This window comes from Balaenoptera borealis (genome assembly GCF_965194805.1).
Source record: "Balaenoptera borealis genome assembly, chromosome: 3".
In the NCBI taxonomy this organism is placed as follows: Eukaryota; Metazoa; Chordata; class Mammalia; order Artiodactyla; family Balaenopteridae; genus Balaenoptera; species Balaenoptera borealis.
Window position 1 is genome coordinate 183664825 of NC_138866.1, and position 19093 is coordinate 183683917.

General features: G+C 49.4%; 1 protein-coding gene across 8 annotated transcripts in view; it reads right to left on the reverse strand.

The window, feature by feature from the left end:
• LOC309626301 (uncharacterized protein) overlaps positions 1 to 19093 on the reverse strand; it is a 194308-nt gene that overhangs the window by 85735 nt on the left and 89480 nt on the right. For 4 of the 8 annotated variants that reach the window (XR_014243087.1, XR_014243088.1, XR_014243089.1 and 1 more), the window contains one exon: positions 12522 to 12700. The exons of 3 other annotated variants lie outside the window; for them this stretch is intronic. Coding sequence is in view for 1 of the 5 variants with exons in the window: in XM_082386886.1 (XP_082243012.1) it covers positions 12522 to 12692 (171 nt within the window). In the remaining 4 variants the exon portion in view is untranslated. Of the gene's footprint in view, positions 1 to 12521; positions 12701 to 15830; positions 17645 to 19093 lie in introns of those variants that run through there. One more of the 8 variants, XR_014243091.1, reaches the window with a different exon arrangement.

Sequence of the window (19093 nt, forward strand, 5' to 3'; positions counted from 1 at the left end):
GGGGAAACGTGCCAGATGGGAATCTTCGTTCACTTCAGACGGTTCTTCCCACTCACACAATTCAGGAGCAAAACACTCTAAAAACTTCCAAATACGGCATTCTCCTTATCCAAACCTTTTAAGGATTTCCTGAAACAAGTGTGAAGACAGCTGCCTTTGAGGTCCCTCCCTTGGAAGGGCATCCTTTGAGATGCCCTTCAACTGTTCTCTCCTAAGTGTAACCTAGGACGCACCTACGCATCCCCCCTGGATTTCGCCCAAATTGCTACATTTAGCAACATTTTCTACATAGTTTGTGGTTGTGGTTGTGGAATGGTTTTAGATTTCATTTAAGATGGAGTTATTCTATTTTTGGTTTTATTAGTTAGGAAGCTTTCAGCTGCAAGTAACCCCAATTCAACTGGCTACATCAAGAAGTCTGGAAGTTGAGTGGCTTCAAGGTTGGTTAATTCAACAATGTCATCAGGAACCTGAGTTCTTGGCTTGTTTCTATACCCACGTCTTCAGAGGGCCAGCTTGCTCCCTGTGGCTGCGAGGAATCACAGCCAGACAAAGCACTCTCCAGTAGACAGGATCCAGCTAAGCATTATAATCTCCATTTCATAGATAAGGAAATTTAGGCTCAGACAGGTCAAGTGACTTTCCCCAAGTCACACAGCTATTAGCAGTAGAAACAGGATTTGAACTCAGGTTTATCTGACTCCAAAGTCCATGCGCACAAATGCAGGCCCTACTCCCCCCAAGCCTGAGAGCAATGACTTTGCCTGGAAGTTCAAGAGTAGAATTTACAAGGCTAATGTTTTACTCACACCCTATGAGTTTACTGGCCACTGACTAACATCCTAAAAGAAAAGATCATTTAGAAACATGGATGGTTAGAGACTTGGACGACGTCTATCATTAATCATGGGCAGCCCTAGTCACAATTCCCAACAAATGTTGATAATGTTGCTTACATTACACAAGTGTATATAAATGTTTTAATTTTTAATTTCTTATCAGTCAATGATTTCACATAATAATAGTTGCAACTGGTGTTTATGTCTGTGATATGAATATATATACACACATGTACATTTGTGTATACGTATATGTGAGTGTATATATATGTGTGTGTGTGTGTGTGTGTGTGTGTGTGTGTGTGTGCTCCAACTACGGCCCAGAAAAGCTAGGAATCCTGTTTATACATCCAAGAAGACATTGAGGGGCACTAGGATACAGCAGGACCCTTTCCTGATACAGTGTCCTTTCCTTAAAGACCTGTAAACTAACAAATTACTTCCATTCAAAGTAGAGGGAATCACAGCAGAGTCTCATAGAGTCCAGGTCACCCTAAGTCACACGAGGCAGGGCCGCACCAGACACAGCAGATCAGAGCAGGAAGCATGGCTCACGCCGGCCTCCCCACTGAGCCCTGCACATCCGTCCCTCCTGTGGCATCCTCTCCCAGGCCTCTATGGACCGTGGCCACCCTCCGGATTTCTCTCCAAGTGGGCACCAGATACACGTGAGGGGTAAGCCAGCAAATCCGTCCTTGCGTACTGAAAACAGAGGGACTCCTAGGTAGTTATTTACAGTATCTAGCTTCCAAGAGAATCGCACAGTGAAGGGCGTCACTGACCAACCCTGCCAACACGGACACAGGCCTGCCTTCGGCCCCGCGCGTCTGCCCCCGGCCAGCCTGAGCCGCCTGCGCGAGGGCTTGTACAGCAAGCCGAGGACTGCACGTCAGTCGGGTCTAATCGCAAGGGCAGCAGACTGAGGCCGTCAGGCTCCTTCCGCCGTGGTCCTGATGCCGGAGTCCCCCGAAGGCGGGGGGGACACCGCGGGGGCGGGCGGGGCTGGGGGGCAGCCTTTGAATCCCGAGGCGGAGTCTCCGCCCCAGTTGGGCCTTGAGAAACCGCACAGCCGCGATCCGGCTCCGGCCCTTCCTCTCATCCCGCGCCGCCGAGGTCAAGGCGGCCTGGCCCGACCGCATGAAGCAGCAGATGCGGAGCCGAGCGCGGCGGGCGTCTTTCGGGGTCGCCCAGTGGCCTTGACCGACGCGTGTGGGAACCAGGGAGGGCTTTGCTGTGCTAACCCTGGGAGTCCGGCAGCAGCTCCTGAAATGAAATGGTGCCTGGACCACGGCCGTCCAGCGACCTCCTGGTGACCCGAGCTCATGAACACGCGGGTCCCTTGCTACTTGTCGCAGACACCTGGGGGGAAGCGCCGCGGTCCCCACCGGGCGCGCAGCCCAGCCCAGCGCGTTGCTCCCCAGGCTGAGCCCCCCAGACTGGTGCCCTGCGCTCTGCGCTTCTCGTACAGACTCTTAAGGCGGGGAGATGGGCACACGGGTGACCACAGGCCTGAGGATGCAAACTCTGGGGATCCCCGGAGCGCCACCTCAGCACCCAGCTCCGAGCCCACCGTGGGCTGGCACGTTTCCGCCGCAGGAGCCAGCTGCCCGTCTTCGCCAGGATCTGTTTTACCCTCTCCCCGTCTGGCTTTCGGGGGCTGGAGCAGCTGCCCCGGCCTGACCGGCGCCGCTTCCGCGGAGGGAAGCTGGGCGCGCAGAGCTCGGGAGCTGAGGCACCACCGCGGGCTTGGCAGCCAGAGGGAGGATGCCGCCTGGGGACCCAGGGAGTGCTCTTCCTTAAGGTCCTCCTGTCACCCTCCCCCCCCCCCAAGTTCCTCTGCTTTGATCTGGAGCAGCCGAACAAGCCTCAAATCCCACCCAGAAGAACACGCGCCTTAAAATATGGGAGGAAAGGAGCAGCGTTGAAGAACAGCAGCTTGTGCCCCTGGCTCACTGAGCTCCATGGAGCTGTTCCTCTACATGGGCAGCAGGACAGCTTACGTGGCAAGGGTGGTGAACAAGTTTCATCTCATGGGCCGACTGCATGTAGTTGGTAGTGGCTTTCTGGGGCGCTGTGTTAAGAAAGCCTCTGAGGCTGAATTCAATCCACAGGAAGAAGTTCTGCTATCCTCTACTGATTGCATCCTTGGACCAGAGACTGGGAGAAAGGGGAGGTGGTAGCACAGGCTTCGTGGAATCACCGTCTTCATCACAGGAGACAGAGCCCTCCTTCTGGGATCAGCATCTGAAGCCTCGCTTTACCGCCATCAGGCTGTGTGATCTTGAGCAAGCTACTTAACCTCTCTGAGTCACAAGAAACCTTATGATTAAGTGGGAAACATACTTGAAATTAGTGTGGAGGTGGTAAACGTCACATGCGTAAAAATGTCAAGACCCCAGCCCCGCGAGGCAGAGAGGTTGGTCCACAGGCCTGAAGCCAGGCGCATATGAGACTGCTCCGCGGTCACGGCTGTGCTGTGGAGTGGGGCGCAGGACAACGTCCAGGGCTGTGTCCTTACAGGGGAAGGTTTGCGGTGAGGTGGGCTGGACGCAGGGCGGAAGTCAAAGGAGCAGGCGGGAGACTGGGGTCCAGGGCAACCAACACAGCTGCACGTGGGTGGCGAGGAAGCTGAAGCCAGGAGTTTCCAGCTACGGTGGAAATGGCTCTGCTGGGCTTCTCCGTAAGGCTCGGGAGCATTTCGAGAGCTCTCAGAAGGCGAGATCACACAGACCTGAGGATCTGGCTCGGTGGACAGAGGAGACACGCCCGAAAGACACCCTTCCTCCCCCGCTTTCCCCTCCCCTTCACACCGCCAGTTCCTCCACAGTCCTGTGCCAGGGAAGGCCTGCAGGTGCCAGAGGGGATGACAGATGAGGAGCTGCATCTTCACTGGGGCTGCCTTTGAACTGCACCCATGACTGCAGCGGTCTGAGCCCCACCCTTCCGCCCTTTGATTCTCCCAGGCAGTCTCTGCCTGTTAAGCTCGGTTCAAAGATGCTCTCTTCCCTCCCACGGGACAGAGGCGAGCCTGACACAGGAGCCCCCTGGGGCAGAAGGGCCACGTGCTGGGTAGCTGAGAGGCTGCAGACGGGGAGAGATGCAGGAAGGACTGATGGGCGGAGCCCCGTGGGGCAGACCCCCAGCAGGGCTTCTGACCGCGCATGACGCCGGGGATGGAACCCAGCCCTGCACGGGGAGAAGGCCCAGAGGGGAGGCGGAGCCCCACCAAGCACAGCAAGGGTTTGCTGGGCCTCTGGGGTGCTGGCCTCGACTCAGAAACAAACTTCCCATTTATCGTTGGAGGACTGAGAAAAAGATACATCACACACGGTGACAAAATAAGCACCACTCTGTGCTCTTCTGAAATACTGTAAAACCTATTAAGTCCCTATGAACTAGGAGAGGTGCCTGTCTGATTAGCAAAAAGGTAGGTATTGTGGAATATTTTTAAAGAAATGTTTTATCACTTGCAAGAAAGGTACTAAAACCATATCATGTCCATAAACGCATGTTATTTGTTGCTTCTTATTGTAAAAGCAAATACAGTGTGATGCAGAGGAGGGAGCTGGGAGGGTGGGAGGCAGGGTCCCTATGCACGAAAGATTTATGTTGGTTGAGGAGCTGAAACGTCAATCATAAACTGTTAGTCAATTAAATCCACCTGTTATATACTGGTATAATAAAGGGGCAAAATGTGTGATACAGAGCAGAATCAAAGAAGGTCTGAGTAGCTGGTGGTTGAGGCTGGCTCAGTGGACGAGGAGACTTGTCCTGGTGTAGACTTTCTGAAAGGAGCCCCTAATCTGAGAATGATGGACCCTCAGAGGTTCCATGGCAAGGATCTGCAGGGTGTCTACGAGCAGAATTTGCAGCATTACGTGCAAATGTAGTGCCTGTATGTCTCTTTCTGGGAAGAAGGTTTCTATCTTTTATGCACTTCCTGTACCCAGATTAATTAAAGAATGAATGAATTACAAAAGTAAAGAAAAGTTTGGGGGACTGGGGAGAAGAAAGAGGAGTCCTTGGAAGGAACAGAATATTCCTGTTACAAAGTATATAATGAGGAGTGCGGATCTGAGGTGGAACCCGAGGGGAGGGTCAGGACAGAGAGTAGAAAGTGTGACGTAAGTGTGGTTTATACAATAATCTGTAGAATTTAGACTTGAGTGTTATAAGTACTGGGCAGTGACATGATGAAATCAGTGTTTATGGACGCTAAATAGAATTATAGTAAGCAAGATGGATGGATGGAGAGAAGGGAGTTAATAGGTACAACCAAATGGAACAGCTAAACTGTAAAAGTTTGTTTCTCTAAAATGATGGGGTAACTTTTAATTATTTTTTTACGTATAACCACAACTGCATGCTAGAAAAGGTGCCCCTAAGCCTAACCCTAACCCTACCCTAACCCTGTGATTTTGCAGAGCATCCTAATGGCTTTGGGTCTGCGCGACAGTTACTAAGCCGTCGTGTCTCAGCTCCAAATCCGCCTTCTGTGCCCTGGCTCCAGGACGCTGGGGTCGGATGCTGCAAAAGCCCTCTCTGCCGGGCCATCTGGTCTGTGTTAGTTTCCACCCAGCGGGGACTCAAGAGGGAGACGGCGGGGCTGGGGGGAGGAGGGACTCGTGCCCTCCTGTCTGTTTCCTACCCCTGCGGGCATCACCCTAGTACCGCGACTTCCCTGCAGCACGCGGAGCGGCGGCTGAACCCCGTGGACGAATTTTCCAGCACGGGCGGAGCCAGCTTCATCACGTCCCAGCCTCAGACACCAGCTCTCCAAGGCCCGCCTTCAAGCGCCTACTTTTCGTAATTCCAAGCCCTTCCCTTTGTTCTCCCGCTCCTCGGGTGGTAGCTGCCCCCTGCAACTGCTCCCTCTGGGAGGGCTTCACGTACCCTCTGCCATTTCAGCTCACTCGTTCATCACCTATTCTAGTCACCAATCCCTTTTAATTAATTTCTCTTCGTTAGAATCACCGGTGTGCCTCCTGCCTGGACCCTGAGTCAAACCCGAGCGTCCTGGTTAGAAGAGTACCGAACCGCTCTGCATCAACAGGGAGCAGAGAGTGAAGCCCCCAGGGCGGTGGGGGGGAGCAGGGTGTGAGAAGCAGCCGGGGAAGGGGGGATGCGGACCCGGCTGACAGCAGCCTGCAGGGGGCCGGCGGGGGAAGACCTGGGAAGAGCGCTTGGAGCCCCTGCCTGCATCCTTCCTTCCACACCTCGGTGAAATCTACCCACCGCGCGGTGCGAGGAGAGTTCCAAGCGCTGTTAGCCTTGAAGACCCTCTGGGAAGCTTAGAGACTAACATGATACCAGGTATCACCGTGCGCATGTTCACAGTTCTGGGAACTAATGGGGGTCCTCGTCACAGCTGTGGAGGAAAAGCCAAATGAGACCTTCATGAGCAAAGTGAGTTTTTAGTCCTCCAAGCCTTCAAGGCAACAACTACCCAAGGATTCCTGTAAGTCATATCACTTTTCTACTAATGAAAAACAAATTTTCCTCTCTCTCTGTTTACTTCGAGACTGAAAAAGGTGGCATCGCTAGTGATTTGCTCATCGGCACTGGTCACGTTGAAGGAGAATTTTTATTTCTTTTGGTCAGAGATGAAAGATTGTAAAGACAAAACAAAACAAAACAAAAACGTTCTAATTTTATTCCTCCCAAGGATATTACAGCTCACAAAATCTCTTATAACTTCTTAGAGCGTCCATTTTACTATCCGAGGAGACCATTTATTGGGTTTATTTCTTCTTATGCTACTTCTCAGCTTCCATAAGTGATGTCTTTGAGTTGGCTTAAGCTCTGTAGACCTTATTATCATTTAGCTCTGTGTCAGGAAGTCCAGGATGTGGATTTGATGACGTGTGCTCAAAGGCAGAGCCACAGAGGAGGGGGAGAGGGACAGTGGGTGACTGGGGGCTCTGTAGGGGCACAGCCTGCCAGGGGGAAGCTTATTAGTCTGTTAGCTCTTGCTCGCCACCCTAACACTTGTCTTTAGGGAGTCATTACTGGTCCCTTGGTACTCTACTCCTAGACCAGGCAGAAGAAATGTATAGGAATCAAAGCTCATAGTAACAGCAACTACAATTTTAAAAGCCAATTTGTTAAAACAAATTAAAAATAAAGCTTTTTTCCCCTTCCTCACTCCTGGAAGTGCGTGTCCATTTCCACTGAGTTAATAAAGCAGTTTGACGCACACAGGCCTTCTAAGCTCTCTGCCACGCTCACCATTATTAACGCCTAACATCTGTGGCCTTTATTCAGATGGGTCGGGCATTGTGCTAAGCACTTTACATACGTGACCTCTCGTCTGACCCTCCCAAGAACACCCAGAGCGAGTATTATTGTCCACATTACACAAACGAGGAGATTAAACTTCCCAAGTTTCCTTAGCTACCAAATAGCAGAGCTAGCGTGTAACCCAGGTCTGTTAGATTCTGCAGCTCATGTCCTCACCCAACGGTATAAAGACAACATGTTCCTGGTTGTATAATTGTATAACCAGTTCCATGCTGGGCACAATTTGGTGTTACGTTCCACTTAGGAAGCAGAAAACCCATGAAGACGGACTCTGGCTTGAGGTGCTGGAAATCACTGCAGGAATTCAGCTCACAGAGCTCTGTGCTGGGCTGGAGGAAGGCGTGACTGAAGGGAAGGGTTTGTAGGCACCCCGGAGTCTTTACACACCCTGGGCTCCGTCCCACAGTGGACTAGGGATGGGGCCTTTAGAAATTCACAAAGTGGATTTTTTTTTTTTTTTTTTTTTAGTGATAAAACTAGCTGGTGAAAAACTGAGAAGCACAATCATTCATTCAATAAAGCCTTATTGAGCATCTACTACATACCAGGGGCTATATTGAGCATACAGCAGTGAACAAGATGGACCCCTTGCCCACAGAGCTTCCCTCAGTTCACCCTGGGGAGTCTGCAAGGGGTGAGGAGCTGTCCACGTGCTGAACAGGGCAGCAGGGTGAGGGAGGGTCCCTAACGTGAGGAGAAAGTAATAAAAGCAAAATGCCTTTACTCTTTGACATGCAAAACTGCATCCAGAAGTTTAAGGAAATGAACAGCAGAGATGTAGCAAATATAGACATGCAAAATTGTCATTCACACAATCATTTATAATAGCAAACATTTGAAAAACAACTCAAATGACCAGCCAGATGACAAATGACCAGAGAGCCTGAACAGATTTAATCACATGGATATTTGTTTAAGATGACAGGGGTGACATTGACAATCAGTGGGGAAAGGTAAAGTGATAACAGATATCACTGTTTACCCCTACTGGAAAAAAATGAAACTGGATCTCAACCTCACACCATTCATAACAAAACACTTCCTGGTGGCCTATAGACTCGAATGTGAAAGACAAAACTTTACAACCTTAAAAGAAAATAAAGAGAAATATCTTTATGGCTTCAAAGTAGCGGGAGGGGTTTTCTTAAGACACAAAAATTCCCAAACTTAAAGAAAAGTACTAAGTTTCGCTTCATTAAAATCATGGACTTCTTTTCATCAAAAGGTCCCTTAAAGAGAGTCGAAAACACAAGCCACAAACTGGAAGAAAATGTTTGCAATTTATATAACTGACAGAGAATTCCTCCAAAAAGTTAAGGATAAAACAACCAACCCAACAAGCAAGCAGGCAGGAGACATTAATAGGTATTTTACAAAGGAGAAAATAAATGAGGAATATGAATTAGGGAAACACAAATTAAGCCGTACAAATGTACCACTTGACAGGGGAACTGAGATGCCACATGCCCCATGGCATGGCCCCCAAAAAAAAAACCATGTACCACTTGACAAACAGTAGGTTGGCAAAATGTTTTTAACGCTGAGAGTCACAGGAGCTCTTACACACTACTTGTGGGCGTGTAATTCGGCATCACTAACCAGGAAAGCAACCTGGCTTAATCCTGTGAAAGTGAAGGACGCACAGACGCTAGGACCCGGGGATCCCAGCGGAAGGACAGTCACAGGGGGGCCTGGCTCACAGGCACCGCGCACAGGAACCCCAGCCGGCAGGCGCAAGCATGTTCACAGCCATGTGGACTGGGTCTAATGGTGCCCCCCTAAAATCCATGTCTCCCCCAAAGCCTCAGAATGTGACCTTATTTGGAAATAATGTAGTTGCAGATGTAGTTGTTTAAGTGAAGATGAGGCCCCACTGGATTAGAGCGGGCCCTTGGTCTGAGATGACTGGTGTCCTTATAAGCAGAGGAGAAGAGCTACACACAGGAGAAGTGTGTGTGAAGACAGAGGCAGACACAAGCAAGGAATGCTGAGGGTGGCGGGCAACACCAAAAGCTGAGAGAAAGGCGTGGAACAGACTCTCCCCTAAGAGCCTTCGGAGAGAGCACAGCCCTGCCAGCACCTTGATTGTGGACTAGCCTCTAGAACCGCGGGAGAATACATTTCTGTTTTCTAAAGCCATGCAATCTGCATCGTTTGTTACGGCTGCACTAGGAAACGAACACATAGTAGCCAGAAGGTGGAAATAACCAAAGGAACTTAAATAAACTGTAGAATACTCGTGTAATGGAAAAGCTACACAACTGTGAGAGTACAGGAATGAGGGCTCCACACGGCAGCATGGAGGGTGCCTTTATCTCTTCCCACCACTTGCTGAAATCCTGGTCACTCTCTGAGCTCCATGTCATGTTCTGCCTCTGCCACGGTGACCAAGGCAGCTGCCATGTGTTGGCTCCCACTTTGTGCCAGGCGTCCCATGTGGCCCTGCTTACCTTATCGCCGACCTCTACAACAATCCCGCGAGGTAGCTACAGTTAGCCTTGTGAAGAGCAGGAAAGCCACATGCTGACCCACTGAGCGCGTAACTCGGGGTCCCCCAGACACCACTGGCCACGCCGTGTCTGATCCTCAGCTCAGATCCATGAAACACGTCCCCTCAGAAGTTCAGCCATTTGGGGTCTGTAGTAGTTAACTGGGCTCTTGCTTAACTTCAATTTACTCTTCTTAACCTTCCTAGTTTTGCTTTCTAAATGCCTCAGGTCTGGGGACTTCCCTGGTGGTCCAGTGGTTAGGACTCAACGCTTTCACTGCCGCGAACCTGGTTCAATCCCTCGTTGGGGAAGTCGGATCCCACAAGCTGCATGGTGCGGCCAAATAAATAAATAAAAACAAATGCCTCGGGTCTAATTATTTCACCGCTGTCCATCACCTCCGCAAAAACAGTGTAAGTACCTTATACTTCTTCTGTCGCTAATATAGGGATAGGAACCCAGCAAAGTCTATCATTCAAAGGTTATGTGAACTCCTGCTATTCCAAGCACCCTACCCAGTGGGTGAAGTGCACGGAGCCACTGGGGCTGTGACAGCTAGTCATTCAGTGAGCAAAGGGCCAAAAACGTAGACTGAATGCTACTTTATATATGTCTGTTTTCCCTTCCTGAGGAAATTCTGTGCACACTGCTGACTCGATCGCAAATAGAATGAGGGTGTTACCAGACACAAGTTTATGTGCAAGTTTATGTGTCTGACGCACGGGGATGCCAAACAAACCAAAACGTCGTAGTTTGGAGCAGAGAAAGGTTTATTGCAGGGCTGAGCAGGGAGAACGGGGGGCTCCTGCTCCAGAAACCTGAACTCCTGGATGGTTTTCAGAGAGAAGATTTTATGGGCAAAATTTGGGATGAGGGCTGCAGGCTGTGCATCTTTCTTCGGATTGGTTGGTGGTGATGTAACAGGGCTGTGCTCCAGGGCTCTTTTGCTCAGCCTGAAGTTACCCTCCTCCACCTGGTGCGGGCCATAATTCCCGCAGAAGAAACTCAAAGATATCGTTCTGTGTATCCTCTGAGGAGGAACCAGGACCCACTACAGTTACTTGACTGTTGTTACTTGGCTATTGTTACTTGACCCACTATCCTTCTTCCTTTGTTTCTGCACCCCTTTCCTCCCCTGATTAGCAATTGTTTGAATCTGCCCTTTGGTACTCAAGGAAGGTCTAGGAGGCTGAATGATGCCTATTTCCTAGCAAACAAGAAACAGGGACACAGAAAGGATTTGTACCCGGGAGCCCCTCAAGGTCCTGCTCGGTTTCCAGGGGACATTCCACCGTCAACAGGAATGGGCCCACTCCCCATCTGAGGGCCAGCTCAGTTTCCATGCTTTCTCTTTGGCATTTGTCTCTGTTGCATGTCAGCAACGGGGCAGAATTAGCAGTTACGAGGTTGCTAGAGTTTACAGGCTGTGACAGATGCAGAATAAATCAGCAAACAAGTTAGTATGTATTAAATTACTGCCCTCATCCCCATTATTTCCAAGTCCAGTACTTGTGTGTACATGTGAAAGTAGTATTTATCCATGACCCTTACCATGAGAGATGATTAAAGCAGAACACTCTGAGAATCAACACAGCAGTAAAAGCCAGCATCAAAAGTATTTATTCGCTCTCCCGACCTCCCCCTCAAGTACCTGGCATAATTGTTACTTGATTTAATGGCTCATCGACCTACAGCAATCACGTGACTGGAAAAGAATTTGGTGCTTTAAGTTTCAAACAGTGCTCTCCATTTTGTCTTGCACAAAGGTGATTTAGAACTCCTTTTTATCCTGGATTCCTGACGAGAAAATGCAGCTAACAAGGCCATCAGGGACACTACTAAAAGAACGTGCTTCATCGACCATGGCGTTCCAAGCTCTCCCAGGAGTAGCAACGACCCCAGGAGCAGCAGTCTAGAGGCAAATGTTAGTGCGACCCAAACACTGTGCTTTGCACTGGGGGAGACCTGCTCAATTACCTGCAGAGTGGGCCAGTAGATGGGAAAGCGCCAGCCGTATGCACAGTCCCACACTGGGACACTTCTGAGTATATGCCAGCACCAAGGGCGTAACCCCAGACCATCTCAAGAACAGGTCCTCCAGGCTTCCTAGGTGTAAGGAAATGGCAAGGCTTTGACTAAGATGAACCTGGGTGTAAATTCTGACTCTGCCAATGTCTAGCAATACGGACCTTAACACTTTATTTAAGAACGTCAGAGCATCCATCACCTGTGGTGATAATAATGCCTGTCCCGGTGGCTTTTTTAGGAGGATGGAAAGATAAAATACATGTAAAGACGTGTCACACGGCGGGTAAGCAAGTGATAAAGCTCTACTCAACATCTGGGACAAGCAGTGACTTCTGCTGTTTCCAGGTTCACCTGCTGTTAATTCCAAGACTTCCTGACCTTGTTCACAGCACTTTGTTATTTGCAGTTTCCCACATGACCTCCAAGACTACAGTCATTCCTTTTGTAAATACAACCTGTCGTCCTTCGTAACTTAATGAAAATACCATGAAAACTATTTTTAGGCACCATAATGACATGAAAATTTATGAACTCATTACCTTGAATATCTCAACCCAAGAAGTGGAAACTGTTCAGAAGCCACATGCATATAATATTAATGCAAAAGCACACAACTGGGGCAATTTAGAATTAAACATGTGCTACCCCTAACTTTGACATTCCTCTCACTTGAGTTTATTCTACTTGCTTGTTACCTTTGAACTGTGACTGACATCCCTGCTCTAGTAGAATTGAGGACAAAATATAGTGGGTTGAGCCCCATGAAATTGCTGATATTTGGCCAATTTTTGACCCTTGAAATGGCAATCTCAAACAAGTTCAATCTGATAGAACCATGCCAAGGGTAAAGGAAATCAGAACAGACCTTAAGAAACTGTGGCTGGGCTGTTCCCCAGTCCCGGGAGACTTTGGTTTCCAGATACAACATTGACACGTAATTGGTGATGTCCACATCGTGTAGGTCTGGTAAACTTGACATTGTTATCTGGGTTCTCTCTCCCCGGCAGTAGGGCAGGTGCTGACCGACCAGATGCATGATTATGACTGCAATAAAAGGGGCGATGGAGGGGGTAAAACCATTAGTGCCACCACCAGACAGACCGAGGACGGCAGGCTAGGTTTGCAGAGTCCTTACAACCCACCCTCTGTGGGCACCGTAACTTCTCGGGGAACTGTGGTCCCACCCAGAAGCTAATGACATTAATCATTAGCCAACTTAGAAAGGTTAATGGGCAGTTTCAGTGAGAGGAATATTTTTATGAAGCTGGTGTTCCTGGGACTGAGGACACAAGATACATAAGAGGGCAGGAGTGTGACATCGCCAATAACAAGGCCCTCCGCCCACCTCACCCCAGACGTGGGACACGCTGGGTCCTTGAGGTGATTCCTCCAGGGACTTCAGGGACCGGCTGGCCGACAGGAACCTGGCATCACTCCAGACCTGCTTCCTCATCCCTTCCCAGGACACAGTTTTCTCAAAGACTGTCTTGCAAATTTGAAATGTGCTCGGACTGTCTATTATTTTTAAATAATAAGCATAAACGGGTTGAACGATTTTCTGACTTGGCACCGCAGTCAGACTAGTAATATGGCCATAAACTGCTCCCTATTTGGGGGTCTATTCGCTAGAAAATCGCTGACCACACCCGCACTCAGTTCTACCAAAAACACACCCTAACTGTGGCAAGTCGGTTCCTGGGGCTCAGGGAGAGGGAAGCGGCCCGCCCAAAGCCCCTCTCAGCCCTGCCAGGCACCCTGGAGAGACAGAGAAACTGACTGGGTCGGGTAATATTTTTGAAGCACCTTGTGAGTGGGCCATGTTTATGTGGATTTTCTTGAAGTGGGGAAGCAGGTACCATCTTTGAGAGGCTTCTGCGTTTATGTCAGTGCGGGGGACGGGGCAGGATGCTTTTTTCCCCTGGGAGGGTCACCCGAGGGGCTCTGTTGTAAGACTACTTCAGGTGGAAGACAGAAACTCTGAGTACTGTCACCCTCCAGAGTGCTCCTGGAAGGCAGGCAGCCTTGGCAGCTGGCAAAGCCCGAGGCCGCGTGGAAGAGGCGCCGCCCAGGCTGGAGAGCGGGCCCTTCCCGCCTTCCCCCCAGCCCCGGAGCTGCGCGCTGCCCCAGCAGGGGGGCGGGGAGGTGGCGTGGGTGGCGGGCCGGGCGCAGGGGGCAGGGGCGCCGGGGGGGGGGGGGACCGCGGGGACCCTGGAGGGGCTGCCTGACCGGGCCGGGAAGCAGAGCGCTGCCCGGGGACGTGTCGGCTCACGGAGAGGAGCCGCCGGGGGGCTCCGAACGGACTGCGGGGGCACGGCGCGCCGAGGCGCAGGGCTGGGAGTGCGGGAGCGTGCGCGGGCCCTCCGGGCTGTGTGCTCCGCTCGGCCTTCCTCCTACGTGTGCACACGTGCTCGGGAGGACTTTCTGCCTCGTCCTGGGCTCCGCCGCTCCCCGGTGTCCGGCGCACCTTCTCCGTTTAACCTCTGTGGCCCCGATCTGACGGCCCCGCCGCGCGGGGAGCCGCGGGGAGCCGCGGGGAGCAGGGCAGACACGGAACTTACAAGGAGGAGACACACACGCGGATGCAAAAGGCACGAGTGAGCTGAGGGTCTGCCGGCTTCTCTGAATAAGCAGATGGGGTGGCAGGGAGGGGGTGGAAGGAGGACTCTGCCCAGGGAAGACCTCTCTGAGGAGGTGACACTGGGTGACATCTGATTGAGGAGAAGGAGCTGCTCACACCGCAAGCCTGAGAAGGAACGAGGCCCCGAGGGGAGAGAGCAGAGGCCAGCGTCCCAAAGGCCTACATGGCTGTCAGGCGGGAGCAAAAGGGGAGGCCTGGGAGACGGCGTCCCAGAGAACCTTCTGGAAGTAGAAGGATGTGGCTTGTTTGGGGAGTTCTCAGCAGGAAATGGCATGCTCTGCCTCGCGTTTTAAAAAGACCTCGCTGCTGCCTTCGAGGGCCATGTCGCCAAGAGGCCAAGGAGAGGATGGTGACACAGGCTGGAGAGATGGCAACAGAGGTGGGAGAAGGGACAGCTCTGGGACGTCTGTAGCACAGGAGAGACTTGCTGGGGGGCTGGAGGTGGAGGACTGACAAACGGGCAGAGGAAGAGGGTTAGGGCAGAGCGCATCCAACAACCCACTGAAAACTGAACATTTCGGTTAATGTTCAGTTTTCACCGATTTCACCTACATAGTGAGAATCTCTAAATACAGGTAAAATATGGGATTTCATTGTCTCCATGTACCTTTTTCATTAGATAACAGGTATCTTACAGACAGTAAGCCAGTAATGCCGGCTCCTTCAAAGCAACCCCCTTGTCTGGCTGTACACTTCTTCCAAGGAGAATCAGTGTGTTCCAGACCTCGCCCACCTGTAATTGCCAAAACGATCATGTTTCCTTAATTACCCAAACTGCTGTGACTTTGAAGCCCAATCCCCTCGAGACCCCAGAGTTGTCGTCTCCCTTGTTCTCCCCCGGGGCCATTTTGGAGGGTGGCTGGCTGGTCCACGGATCCCTCCCGGGGGCCACTGGTCATCCCTCCAGCCGCCCTGACTCCACGCTCTGCAGGTCCCCTGGCGTGGGCTGGAAACTGGCCTCCCTTCCCAGGCCACGCTGCCCTCCCCACAGCAAGGCACCCCGCGTACAGACCCCAGCACTGCCTTTAATTCCGCAAAGCACAGCGAGGAACAGTCAGATGGTTTAATAAAATTTTACGGAAGGCTTGGGGTTGACGCAACTTAGAGAAACACATGCCTATTAAAGTAGATACTCTAGTAGATGCTTTTGGAGGTTCACAGCTCCAAAAGCCAACCTCAGGCCTCGTCCATCGCTCTTGGCTAACTTGAACGTGACCGAGCCAGCTCAGCCTCCTGTCAACTTGTGTGCAGGCTCCTTCCCGCCCCTGCAGCCGGCTCTAGGCCCACAGGCCCCCGACTTCAGGGCCAGGCCTGCTTCTTCCTCCCTGAGATGACTGGGAAAAGGATCTTCCCCTTCCTGCAAGAGGGACCCTCAAACCGCCACCAGCTGCCGTGCAGCCTCAAACACCCCAAACGCCCCAAACACCAACCCCGATAATCAGTGGTTCGTTTCCACCTACTGGTCTTCATCACGCCCTGCCTGGGGCCCTAACCTAGACGGCACTGGGCCAAACCTGGTCCTTTTATCTTCCTGGTCCTTCCCCCAATTTGAAGTGAAGAGAGAGCCAGGCTACCTTCTGGGTTTTGCAATATCCTTACACGAAAAGTTTGATGAAATGTTTGTTTAGACATGCACATACACCTGCACACACAGATACACACGTCTCCCTAGACCTGTTTCAGAGACAATCACTAAAATCTAAATCCATACTCAAAGAGGCTGCAAGGACAATGTCCCCCTAAAACTAGGCTTGGTTTATATTAAATAGAACACATCACATCTCAGCTTACAATGTCTAGAGTCAGATGGATGATGAGTTTCTTTACACAAATGAACGTTCTCGGACAAACTGAAATTCTGCTGATTTTTCCCAAAGCAAAGGAAGTTTGCCACAATAGTGAGTTGATCTCTCAGCCTCCAGTAACTCTTAGTCACTTTTAAAGAACGGTTCTACTGCTTTAAAAAATATTTTTCCACTGGGGCATCACTACACAATAATGCAGTCATGGCTCAGAAATATTTTGGAAATTCCTCCTTTGGAATTGCCTTCAGAGCCAAGAGCACATTCTTTTAAAATCACCTCAACGGTTATAAATCTTGATACCAAGAAGGTGCATTGATTCTTAAAAATCAACCAAAAATCACTTGAAAACAGATTTTTCTGTGATCGATTTGGGTAACACTGCTTTGGTGTAAAACAAAATGTTTACCCTGAAATATTAGGCAAGAAGCCCATCCACTCCACACACTTCTTTTGTTTTACATTTTTACTCTGTATCAGGATACATTCCTTTATTGGGCACAAACCCAGAAAATAACTAATTACAGTGTTAAATGGGAATAGTTACACTAGTAATGTATGCAAAACCCCAAGAGGCTCAGAGGAGTAGTGCATATCACAATCTAGAGAAAAAAATGTTTTAAATAAAAAAAATAAACATTCTAGGGGATAAGAAGGGTTGAGTAAAGAATTTCAAAAAAGATATAAGAAAAAAAACAGTTTAAGCAAACGCATATCGTAGTAATTAGAGTTTTTACCATGGCTAATTTGAAGGTCACGTTTATTTAGATGTATTCATTCACATATATTCTTTGAGGCACCCACCCCACTACTATATAATCATGCTTTTGCATACAGGGTCATGAACTCATTTCACCCCCAGAGTTATGGTAGCAGGACCAAACAAGACATGACTTTTGCCTGTGGTTCTTGACCTTTCCTTGCCTCCTAAACACACGTTCAGTTATGATCTGGGGCTTTCTTTGAGCAAAAACTTCTTGGCTGCTGTGCACCATAGTCATTTAGGAAATCCCTTATGACTTCCAAAACATTCATATGTTTTTCCTGGAATAATACTGCACACATTTATATGCGATAGAGTTTTCCTGCCCCGTGCATGTTTAGGGACCCTGTGTCACTTCGCTGAACACCGGTCCCCACTGCCCAATGGCAGGGCCACAGCTGATGGACAGCACCCCGTCATTAAAGGCCCCGGGCCCCAACCAGGGAGGGAAGGACCTAAGTATTGGTGGGGAATGTAAAGGTACAAAGGCACAATGTGACTTTTCCAGATGGAGCTACACCAGGATCTGATGACAGCTTCACTAAAGAGCATCTGGAGGCATTGGGTGGCAGATTTTACAAGTCAGGCCTCTGTTTTATACCTGCCTAAGAATCTGAAACATCAATGACTACCCTAGGGTTTCTCGTACACAGGGGAAAAGTGACTCCAAAGCCCTTTCCCAGGAAAATTCAGAAGGGTAATGACCTGAGAGATTTCAGCTATGGCACTGGTGTGAGTTTGGGCCACGCTTTCTCATCAAAATCATCTCTTGGATTTCTTAAGACCTGGAAGAAAACAAATGAAATAATATAGCAGCTGTGGAAATCACACCAATCCAGGCCCACGGGGTGAAACGAGTTGATATTTCACCAAGCTGGGTAACTAGACCCTCACGAATCAAAAAGCAAGAGAGGTAGAAAGGAATTTTGGCCACGTCAGAATTTCACCTAGACTACTGTTTTATGCTTTTCTTTGACTTGCTCTATAAATATTTTACTACAACTCTCAAAGTTTATAGGATCCTTAAGACTTGTAAAAACTTGAGTAACTGGAAACCAATGACTGATACCTACCACAGGGTTCTTGAATTTTTTTTTTAAAGATTCCACTGAACAGAATGCATTCTACCCAGAACCCCTTAAAGGACAAACTCCCCTCTGTTTCAGTTGTGAGTCTGCAGGGAGAAAAGAACAATGGCTTCCACTTACGGACTCCACCGTGTCAGGACTCTGGGGTCTTGGCCCCAGACCTGGAGCTTCCATGGCTCACGCACTTGGGCGGCTCAGTGTGTGTGGTGGGGAGTTGGGGGGTGTGTGTTTCATCCCAGAGACCCCAGTGTCCTAGATCCCTGGCACCGGCATCAGAGTCTCCAAAGCGGAGAAGGCCCTGCTTTTTCTGTTCTCCCCACCTTTGTCCTAGTACATGTGGGGAAAGACAGTCCACTGGCTTTTAAAGGAAATGTTTCCAAGAGCCCTTTACCAAGCTGCAAGTTTTAATTGTAGGCTTGAGAAATATGCACAAATGTCTTCTGGTTCCCGGTGATCTGAGATTCACTAGCTTTTGAACTAATTATCCTGATCTCCAAAGTACGTAGCACTAGGCTTACCAGTCCAAACGCGATTAATTCATCTGGATACATTTGTTCTGATGATTGAATCATGTGTGTGGCTCTTTTCTTCCATAATAGTTTCTAGATTAAACTTTGGTCCCTAAAGGGGTGTGACTCTGTCACAGACAGATAGAAACCTATACGTGAAGAGAGCACGGACGCGGAATGCCGTGGGTCCTTTGATCTGTGAGTTTCTTCAAGACAGATCTCCACCGTCTCACCTCCACAGCATAGATGTGCCTTAAACATAATCAAAACTGAAACCAGCATTAAATTAAACGAAAGGAATTAACAGAAAATAATTACCACGTGTCAGAGAGACAGTTACCCATTTGGTAAAGCTTTGGTACAGAGGAGCCTTCTTTTGAACATAAAAACCCCAATACTTATATATTTTAAAGGTAGATTTCCATATTATAAAGTAATTATTCTCTGTAGGAAGGAGTCATCACAGAATTCCTTTTTTTTTTTTTAATTGAAGTATAGTTGATTGACAACGTTGTGTTAGTTTCTGGTATACAGCACAGTGATTCATATATATATATATATATATATATATGCATATATATATATATATATATTCTTTTTAAGATTCTTTTCCATTATAGGTTATTAAAAGTTACTG